Below are 11,427 nucleotides of genomic sequence, written 5' to 3' on the forward strand. Positions count from 1 at the left end.
TTGCATTTTCTTTGTGCATCTCACATTCTAGTCAATGTGAGCTCTATGTGTATATTTAAGAACAGGTTTTGATGCTACCTTCCTGTTCTGCTTTCATTTAAGCTAGTTCCTGGAAGTGAAGCACAATACGCTTAACTCTAAGTCAAGTCAGATAAGTGAAAAGGAAGAGTTGGTGTTCAAATGATCTTCAAAATATGTGTGCAGTTAAAGTCTGAAAATCTTCTCTTCTAGGGCTCGATCCTTCAAGGTGCAAAGCAGAATGTGCATTTAAGCACATGCTTAACTTTATTCATGTGAGTAATTTCATTGAAGTCACAGGGATCACTTGTGCTTAATGTTAAGCACATGCTTAAGTCCTGTGTTGGATCTGAGCCCGAATGCTCACCACCTTCAAAGGTCAAGTGCTTGTCGATCTGGGATTTCAAGAATGGATTCAAGACAGCACATTTCATTTCACAGTGAAAGAACCATTTGACATTAGAGAATCTATTCCTTTCCAGGTAGAAATACTGAATGAGACACATGCTTCTTTTTCTCCAGGAAGTCTTTTTGGGATTAAGATCCAAGATGGCAAAAACACCACATTTAAAGGTATAAACTATGTGGGATCAGATTAGAATTTCAGAATGAAGTAATAATGTGGTAATACTGATGTACTGCAATTTCTTCTGTAAACACAGCCACTATACATTGTATGGAGAGCCTTATGAGTTTTGTAGGGTAATGATAATATCCTTATGTGTACTGTTCAATAGTAAAACCATTTGAGAAACTGTAATCTCAAAGCCACAAAATAAGGATTATTCCAGATAGGATGCTTTTGGTAAAAATGTCTTACCACCTCCAAAGAAAGATAGTGCTTTGCAGTCTGTACTGTACCATTTCAAATAGAAATAGTCTTGTTCATCCATACATCAAGGAAAATAGGTTCATATCTTCTATGCAGTATATCAACCCTAAGGAAAGGCATGCAATTCCCAATAAAGGAAATCAAAACAATTCTACAACACAGACAAAAGCTACATTTCACATGTCGGGAAGCTTTTATTTAATCACCACGATACTTTGGATTAGTTACACTACAGCTTTGAAATATCATTTGATAATTTAGTTGTTTTCCTGATAAAGGAAATAAGAAAAAAAGGTGCATAATAGGTAGGGCTTTGCTTGTTGAACTAAGCTGAGTTTCCAGAGCCAGTTCTAGTCCAGTGTAGAGATGGAATTTCCTCACACTCTCTCATAGATTCGAGTGCAGACAACACCTTTCATATCACATTCCTAAGATTAAAAAAAGAAGGGTTAATTGAAACTTCTGAATGACAGTGCATAAGCATCTAATCCAAAGGCCAATGAAGTCAATAGAAATATTTCCTGTATATTATTTCATTAATTTATATAGATCCCCAAACAGCAACATTATTTTTTATCCTCCAAGTGGGATTCTATTTCAACAGCATAAACTTTCAAAAGAGTGCTTAAAGAAAACCATACTTCATAAAATTAGACATGATGTAATAGCTAGTCACAGATTTCAAATTTCTTTCAAGAACACATGTTGCCTTCAGGAGTATTATTGCAATGGCACCAACATCAGCTCTGGTAAGCTTAATATAGAAGATCACATGACTGCTTTCATTTTAAAAAGAAGTCCCCTCTTCCTTGTAGAGAGTTCAAAGTGTAACTCGATTGCAAGCATGAACTGTCACTAGATAAATGAACTTTTCCTTGCAAGGGCAGTGATGAACCACCTACAATTCATAAGTTGTAAATAAACAAAGGGGCTTCCTAAGACTGGGGGACGGGAAGACGGTATATAGCACTTTCTACCTCTTTCAGTTCCATCATGCCCTTCTTATTAAAGGATTGGAAAACATGCCTCCTAGTGAGACTCAAGGAGCTCCATTTAGTTTATCAGAGAAAAGGTTAAGGGTGCTTTGATCAGAGTCTATAAGCACCTATATGGGGAACAGAAATTCAATAATAGCGGCTACAGACAAAGGTATAACAAGATACAATGGCTGAAAGTTGAAACTAGATAAATTCAGAGTAGGAATAAGGCACACATTTTTAACAACGTGAGGACAATTAACTACTGGAACAAGTATCAGAGGGGTAGCCGTGTTAGTCTGGATCTGTAAAAGCAGCAAAGAATCCTGTGGCACCTTATAGACTAACAGACGTTTTGGAGCATGAGCTTTCGTGGGTGAATACTCACTTCTTCAGATGCATCTGAAGAAGTGGGTATTCACCCACGAAAGCTCATGCTCCAAAACGTCTGTTAGTCTATAAGGTGCCACAGGATTCTTTGCTGCTTTTACTGGAACAACTTACCCAAAGGTTGCTGTGGATTCATCATCACTGGCAGATTTTTAAATCAAGACTAGATGTTTTTTCTAAAAGATCTGCTCTAGTTCTGTCACAGCAAAAATTAATTCAGGGAAGTCCTCTGGCCTGTGTTATGCAGGAGGTCAGAAAAGATGTTCACAATGGTCCCCTCAAGCTCTAACATCTACAAATCTATGAATTAGTCTTACCTGTAACTTCACCTTTATGTAGAGGGGATTTTGTGCATGGAATATAATGTTTACTTCATTCCCATTTGCTTCCTAAAGTTATTTCTCCCCCGTACCCTCTCACTATTTCTATCATGAAATAATGTAATGAAACCAAAAAGAAGGTGAAAATTGACATTATAATTAAATTTAAACTATTAAACTGTGTCTAGTCACTTACCACCACCATTTTCCCATCCACCAATTTTCTCCTTATTGTGGTCTCTTTGCCATTCCACTTCTGCACTTGAACCAATGACCCTTTTTCTAAGGTTACGACACTCTGCAAAGACCCAAAGAATTTGTCAAAATGTGACTATTTTCTCAGAGCCTTGCATGTTAAAGAGACAATTCACTTAACATTGAGCAAATTCCACATTCTCGACACATAGCCCACTCAGCAATGTTGGTTTCAGCACAACATTTGCTCCTCTTACGGTGCTTTGCAGATTTATGCTTTTAAGGATTAAAAAATCCTCCCATTTGTCATCTAGCAGATCAGAAACCCTCAGAAGGAAATCACTATACTCACCTTGGTTTTCCTGTCATCTGCCGTGGTTTCATCAAACACTTGGCCCAATTTGAAGGAGATCTCTGTGTTTTTGAAGGTGCTTTCAGTTCTGATGGTTATCACATCCCCTTTCATTCTGATGATCACATTGGGCTTGGCCAGGCCACCTAGTTTCCTGGTGGCTAAGCCCACTCCTGAAAATCAGACATAAAAATTCCTTATCACTTTACAGAGCATCAGAGCAATTTCCTTTTAAACAGATACCACAGTTTCTCTGTTTGGAATGTGACACTAATTCCTCAGATTCAGAGGCTGCATTTCATAGGCTGAGGCATTCCCAAATCCAGTGTATGTACAGTACATTTCTGTTTATCTGAATGGGCTGGGGGTAATTCTGAAAGTTTTGGATAGTCGGGCACTGAGATAAACAGAAGTGCTATTTTGAGCTGCAGTTTTACTGATAGAGAAATATGGGGAATGAAGGGTGTAATGCTGATGTTTGCTTAATACTTTGTACTTTATAAAAGAGTAAAAAAACAACTTTACTCAGTGGTATTAGAATCATTGTGTACATAACGTAATTCTGACTCATTCAAATTAAACATAATTTAATTTGTCTTTCCAAGCTGCTGTTGCCGCTGAAACTGGATTTGGTCTCAGTAACTGCAGATAACCCCTCAGAACCACTGCAAAAATACAAAGTCATTGATTAGCACTAAGGCTATGTCTACACTACCGCCATAAGTCAACCTACACTATGCTACTCCAGCTACATGAATAACACAGCTGGAGTTGATGTACCTTAGGTCAAGTTACCTCAGGGTCTACACTGCAGGGGGTCGACAGGAGAAACTCTCTCATCGACTCACCTTACTCTTCTCATCAGGGGTAGAGTACAGGGGTCGACTGGAGCGTGATCTGCTGTCGATTTGGTGGGTCTTCATTAGACCCACTAAATGGACCACTTGTGGATCAATCTCAGAGCGCCAATCCCAGCTGCAGTATCAACCTGTCCTAAGAGGCTCTCAGAGGCTAATTTAGAAGTTATGATCAGATGACTAATTCACATAGTGCTACTTGGGGACACGCTGTGGATTCAGAAAATTAGGATTTTCAGATAAAATAAATTCAGATAACTGGAATTATACTGTATGTCTAGTTAGAAACCAGAATATACTGACTACACATGCTCCAAAACGTCTGTTAGTCTATAAGGTGCCACAGGATTCTTTGTTGCTTTTACAGATCCAGACTAACACGGCTACCCCTCTGATACATGAAGTATGTATTTTTAGGTAGGCGGGAACACAGGCAGCTATTAATCTGCACTGCACCTATGTGGAGAATACAGCTAGTGGCAAACATGGAAATTTTTTCTCAAAAATATGTTTGAAACATTTGCCCCTTGCTTTTTACTAGTCAAAGCATTTCAAAATTCAATTTTTTTTCAGCCAGCTACAGTAGAGAATCAAAGTATCTAGAATCTAGTGCATTTCTGTTTGCACTTCACAACATAAAATGTACAAGAGACTAAGTGGGGTACTCTTAGTTAGTATTCTCTGCTACGGAAGGGTAGTTACAACACCTAAGTATCTCAGGAACATCTAAATATCAGTGAAACATAAACATGTCAAATAGAGAAAAATTCAAATACAAAAGTGAATGGAAGCAAAAAGATAGAAATACAACTGCCATCTACGAGGCTCCTTTTACAAGGTTTGCTATACTGGACAGCCCACATCCTGGTCAACTAGTTAGAGCTGTACTCTGAGACTTCTGTTCCTCCTTTTGCCTCTGACTTGCTGTATCTCAGTTTTTTAAATGTAAAAGGCTGATAATAATAGTTACCATCTTTCTAAATTCTATGAAAGGTACCAGGTATAGTGAGATCAAAGTATTTGTAAAGTACAGCATTATTCACTGCAAATATTCAATGCTGAAATATTTTCTTAAGGCCTGGTATTGTCACAAAAATCTCCCTAGCAGAATTTATACCCAACACTGATTGTAGTTAGTCAATTGGAATTATTCTGCTACTCTCTTTAATCTTTAAAGTAAAGGGATTTAAAGCCTCAGCAACAGTAATGCTGAGACTGACCACCAGCGCAATCATTACAAAATGATGAAGCCAGTATTCAACTGAAAAAAACAATGCCTAATTTGTTTCATTCCCAGCATTTCTCAGTTACAGATGGATTCATTCATGGATTTAGACCTCAGGGAGCTCAGTGTCAGGAGACAGCAGCACCATCACAAGCTGACGGAATGCAGTAAGTGATTGCAAGTTCTAAGTTTAATAGTATATGCAAGAGGGACAAAAAATACGTTTTTTTCCATTTCTCATTGAATGGGAGTAAGAGATGCAGATTAGTTAGTTAGTAAATTTATTATAACAAACCAGAGATTTCTCCTTTTCATTTTAAGATGCTGAAATTGGAAAAAAGAAAAGAAAAGAAAAGAAAAGAACTATAATACAGATATAACCAGAGTGAAGAGTCCCCAGGCCCAGAAAGAAGACATTTTCCAGGAGTAAATAGAAGAAGAGACATTTCCAAGCAAAGCTTATAAAAATAGCATTTCTCACCCAATTCTTTCATATAATCATCAAATTTTTCACTGGAGACAAGTTTCCAGGTTCCCACAAACCGGTTACACATTATATTGGCTTTGTGAGGCAGTATCCCTCAGGAGAAAGGCAACGATAGCAGCAGCTCTCAGTGGGTGGCAAAAGGACTGTGTGAGTTGTGCATGCCTCAATAGCTTCTTTATAAAGATGCCCTGAACTTGTAATTCTCAAGACTGACCAACCAGGAGAAAGAACGTCAGAGGCAAGACAATGCACACCTTGTCCAAAGCCACTTGTGTTAGTACCAAGACTCAGGGTTGCGCCTTCCACTGCTTCCTCCACTGAATAAAGCAGAATAATGAGGAGGGCGTGGGGGCCAGCACATGAGGTTACTGTTGCAGTGCCAGGAGAACATTTCAGTGATGCTGCTGTAGCATCTGAGACAAATCATGATGCCAAGCACAGCACCACCCCACAGTGAACATTAATGCTGCCTTCCTCCCAACACCAGCACATCTTCCACTGCCACCATCATCACTGCTATTGTCACCCTGGTGCCAGTGAATTAAGCTAAAGCCACACGGCAGGTCATCTCACAAGGATCTGAATGTGGGGGAGGCTTGGAATTACTTTGTCAAAGTTGCAGAAGCTAGCTGAAGCCTGCATCCCAAGTCAAGGGGAAAAAATCATAGGGAAGGGTTGCAGACCAAGCTGGATGAACAAGCATCTCAAATAGGGTTATTAAGAGAAAGTAAAAAGCCTGCAAGAAATGGAAGATGGGATGGATCAGCAGGGAAAGCTACCTCTTGCAGGTCAGTAAGCATAGTGAAAAAGTGAGAACTGCCAAAAGCCACTGAGAGTTGGACCTTGCAAAGGAAATTAAAACCAAAAGTAAAAGGTTCTTTAGACATATAAATAAAAAAAAATCAGGGAAAGAGAAATGAGATAGCTAAGCAGTGAGGATGGGGTGAAGATTAAAGATAATCTAGGCATGGTCCAAAACCTAAACGAATACTTTGCCTCAGTTTTTAATGAGGGTAATGAGGCATTGGGGGCAGTGGCAGGGCAACTAATGGGAACAGGTATATGGAAGTAGAATTTACCACCTCTGAAATGGAAGCCAAACTCAAATGAATGGGACCAAATCAGAGGACCTGAATAATCACCAACCAATAGAACATAAAGGAACTGGCATGTGACATTGCAAGCCCAATAGCAAGGATTTTTAATGACTCAAACTCAGAGGTCATACTCTCTGACTGGAAAATTGCAAATATAGTACCTATATTTAAGAAAGGAGAAAAAAGTGATCTGGGAAACTATAGGCCCATTAGTTTGACCTCAGTTGTACGTAAGGTGTTAAAATAGTTTTTAAAAGTGAGGGTAGTTAAGGACATGGGGTAATTGGGATAAAATACAACACGGTTTGCCAAAAGATAGATTGTGCCAGACCAACCTGATCTCTTTCTTTGAGAAGATAACTGATTTTCTAAATAAAGGAAATGCAGTCGATCAAATCTACCTGGATTTCAGTAAAGCATTTTATACAGTTCCACATGGGAAATTGGAAAAGATGGGAATTAATACTAGAATCAAAAGTTGAGTAAGGAACTGGTTAAAGGGGAGAGTACATGGGTCATGCTCAAAAATTGAACTGTCAAGCTGCAGGGAAGTTACTAGTGTTGTTCCTCAAGGATTGTTCTTGGGACCAATCTTATTTAACATTTTTATTAATGACCTTGGCACAAAAAGTGGGAGTGTGCTAATAAAATTTGTGAATGACACAAAGTTGGGAGGTATTGCCAGTCCGGAGAACTGAAATATCACACACGACCTTGAAAACTGGAATAGAAATGGGATTAAATTTAATAGTGCCAAAATCATGCACTTAGGGGCTAATAAGGTTTTTTGATATAAGAAGGGATCCTATAAGTTGGAAATAAGAGAGGTGGAGAAAGACCTGGGTGTATTGGTTGATCACAGGAAGACTATGAGCTGCCAATGTGATGCAGCCATGAAAAAGGCTAGTGCAATCCTAGGATGCATCCAGTGAGATATTTCCAGCAGAGATAAGGAAGTGTTATTACCATTATGCAAGGCACAGGTGAGACCTCATGTGGCATACTGTGTGCAATTCTGGCCTCTCATGTTTAAAAAAAGATTAATTCAAATGAGAACAGGTACACAGAAGGGCTACTTAGATGATCAAAGGAATAGAGAATCTACCTTACAAGAGGAGACTTAAGGAGCTTGACTTGTTTACTCTAACAAGGAGATATCACTGCTGTCTATAAACTCCAGAGAGGGAAAGAAATTTTTTAAGTTAAGGACAATATTGGTACAAGAACAAATGGCTATAAACTGGCCGTCAATAAGTTTAGGCTTGAAATTAGATTAAGGTTTTTTACCATCAGAGGAGTGAAGTTCTGGAACAGCCTTCAGGGGACCAGTGGAGACAAAAAAACCTAACTGGTTTTAAGACTGAGCTTGATAAATTTATGGAGGGAAATGTATGAGCAGATTGCCTACAATGGCATATGGCCCATCTGTGACTGCTAATAGTAAATCGCTCCACTGGGCACTAGGATGGGGAGGGCTCTGAATTACCACAGAAAATCCTTTCACAGCTGTCTGGCTGGTGGATCTCACCCATACGCACAGAGTCTAACTGATCACCATATTTCTGGTTGGGAAGCAATTTTCCCCCAGGTAAGATTGGCGGAGACCCTGCATTTTTGGGGTGGTTTTTTTTTTTTTTTTGCCTTCCTCTGCAGTGTGGGGCATGGGTCACTTGCTGGTTTGAACTAAAGTAAATGGTGGCTTGTCTGTAACTTGAAGCCTATAAATAAAGATTTGGGGACTTCAGTAACTCAACCAGAGATTATGGATTTATTACAGAAGTGGATGGGTGAGCTTTTGTGGTCTGCAGTGTGAAGGAGGTCAGATTAGATGATCATGATGGTCCTCTCTGGCCACGAGTCTATGAGACAGAGAAGAGCCGGAGGCAGAACACTCTGTACTTAAGTACTGAACCACCTTTCTCTCATGAATCACCTTCAAAATGACATGTGTATTTGATCTTTTAAACATGTATCTCTTTGTTCTGCTCTGTCTTTTACCCTTCCACTTGGAGCTCTCATCACAAACTGTGAAATGCTCTTTTCATCACACTATTAAGAGAAAAGACAAAAACACCCTGCTGTTTTTCCTTCCCCCATGACTAGTGGACAGGTGGAGAAGAGAGGTCATTCATGGTATAATGAATGGCAGAGATATGACCATGAGATGAGATCATTAAGTGGTGATTTGAGAACCCCTGTTTTAGAGATCCATTATCCAAGATGCGTAACTTAGAACTTATCAATGTACTTGTATTTGCAGACATATAAAGTTCAGCTTCTAAAAAGGACCATTCATTTTATAACTACGGTATTGCAGTTAGCAAACACATTTGAGAGGCAGGAGTATAGATTTTGGTATTTCTTTGAATTACAGCAAATTCTGGAACTCTGAAGTGAAAGTATTGTTGTGAGTTGGGTTAAACCTTGTTGTTATGGGTTGGGTGTATACACTGCTTTTCTTTTAGGATAAATGTAAAGAAATGGCTGAAAATTTCAGTAGCACAAAACAAAAGCACATGAAAAAGCTTGAGTAGGAAAAAAATGTGGCCCAAGGGTTTTCAAATGCTTGGACTAGGGTTTTGATTGGTGTATGTGTGTTTGGGGGTGAAGGGGGCATAGACAGAGAGAGAGAGAGCATAAGCTAGGTAGACAAATATAACAGAAGTACTGGTAATGAGGTCCTGACAAAAAGCTAAGAGAAAAAGCTTTTGGGGCACAGAATGCTGTCTGGAAAGGCAGGTTTGAAATAGTGAGCAAAGTAGCTGTCTCCTGCTGTTTGATTCCTACTGAATGCAGGAAACAGGACATTATGTATAATCTTTGTAAACAAACAAGATTGCATCCAAGAAAATAATTGTCTCTATCATCCATTTATCTTCCTATTGGAAACAACCTATAAGGCCCTGAACTTTGACCAGCATCTACATCACTCATATTTTACCTCTTATCTTCTTCACAGGGTCCCATGGGGGCTCTCCCACTTTTGGGCCTGCACTCTGTGTTTTGGCTGGTATTATAAAAAGTCTTCCACACCCTTTGGTTGGATCACCCCAGTGTCTTTATTTACTGTACTTGTGCAGTTCCCAGATCCCCAACAGTTAGCACCCCATAGACTGTCCCCAAGGTCTCCTGGCCCTTGAGGCTTCCTTGTTAGCAAGGGGACAGCAATACTACCCTCCTCCCTCCTCCCAGGCTAGCCCCCTCACTGAGGTGTGCCCAGGGCTTTTATAGCCCTCTTCTGCTCCAGCCTAGCTGTCACTACTTAGCTCAGTATGTTCCTCTGAGCCAGCCCTTGTTAGGGCTTGCAGCTGGGCTCCCTGAAGAGTACCTGCATCTCTACACCTGGCCTCCTGGTCAGAGAGCAGGCTGCAGCCAGCATTTTGGCAGGGTTTTAAAAGAGGTTTTACCACTACCCTGCCACACCTTCCCAAATGCTCCTTAGTAGGCAGGGAACTATGCTACCTGGAAAACATGAAATTCTTTTTCCTGAAGTAGATGAATTCTGATCATATGATCTTTTTTGCATGATTATAATGTGCTCATACTTCTGGACTATATTAAGCACACTGGGTTCTCAGGCTTACACTGTAAGGATATGCAGAATATTGGGAATATAGATGGTGGGGTTGTGTCTCAGGTTATCATGATGGAAAGAAGAAACAGTATTTATATCCCCTCAAGCTTGAGCTTGGGGCTATCCAATATTGAGATGCCAAATGTGGGATCCAGGAGCAATGAAATAGGGATCATATTTGAGCGTGGAACTGATATGAAGAATGGTAGATAACATGTTGTGGTCTTTGGGCATCCCATGAGAGCAGGGGGAGGATTGGGCCTTACATTATTAAATGCAACTATATATGTAAATAATCTACTTTTATTCCATCAGGTATCTCATAATATTGACAAAAGTAAGCTAGTCAAGTTAAGCTTCCATTACTACCAGTAGAGTTGGTTGGGAATGTTTTGATACAAGTTTTTTGTTGCAAAATGCTGACTAGTTAAACCTGAAACTTTTCCATGAGAGGACCAGTTAGGGTTGCCATCTTTCTAATCACTGGGGATGCAGAAGACATGGGAGAGCCAGGTTCAGGTCCCGGCACTACCTGATTCAAGACAGGGATTTGAAACCAGGTCTTTTACAGCCCAGGTGAGTGCCCTAGCCACTAGGCTATTAGCTATTTCTGAGGTAGAGTCTCCTGTTAAAGCTGTTTTACTTTGTATAAATAATTAAATATTCATTATGGGCAAAAGAGAGACAGTCTTTTCTATTTTCTTAAGAGGAAAGCAGAGTGACTGGGGGTGTGGTGGGGAGGGGTTGCACCTCTGATAGCTGTGAAAATTTTCAAAAAGTCTCAGTTTTATCCTGCTGTGAAACTGGAATTTTTTTGAACTCACAAAACTTCATGCAGGACAGGACACCCATTTTCTGCCCTGCTCTATGGCACAGTCCTGATCCCGGGGCTGCAGTGGCTGAGGAATATCTGAAATACAGGGAAGGAAAAGTGCCAAAAGCAGAACATTTTTAAAAAAAGTATAAAGATGCCAACATGAGAGTAAATCCACAAAATTAAGACTGATGTTAGTCTTAGCAGCTGTTGTCTATATGGCACGTTTTCCAAAGCCCAGATTAATTTATCACATGTTTCAAAGAATAAACAAAGGCAGCTCCCTTAC

At 39.7% G+C, this 11,427-nt stretch overlaps 1 protein-coding gene across 1 annotated transcript; it reads right to left on the bottom strand.

The window, feature by feature from the left end:
• Window positions 1-1,020: 1,020 nt before the first annotated feature.
• LOC127045381 (myelin P2 protein) lies at window positions 1,021-5,808 on the bottom strand. Its single transcript, XM_050941462.1, has 4 exons — window positions 5,648-5,808; window positions 3,085-3,257; window positions 2,734-2,835; window positions 1,021-1,278 (listed from the first exon to the last, which is right to left on the bottom strand). Exons 1-4 carry the CDS (start codon window positions 5,718-5,720, stop codon window positions 1,228-1,230), a joined length of 399 nt encoding a protein of 132 aa, XP_050797419.1. The 5' UTR covers window positions 5,721-5,808; the 3' UTR covers window positions 1,021-1,227.
• Window positions 5,809-11,427: the final 5,619 nt, after the last annotated feature.

This window comes from Gopherus flavomarginatus, chromosome 2, assembly GCF_025201925.1.
Source record: "Gopherus flavomarginatus isolate rGopFla2 chromosome 2, rGopFla2.mat.asm, whole genome shotgun sequence".
In the NCBI taxonomy this organism is placed as follows: domain Eukaryota; kingdom Metazoa; phylum Chordata; order Testudines; family Testudinidae; genus Gopherus; species Gopherus flavomarginatus.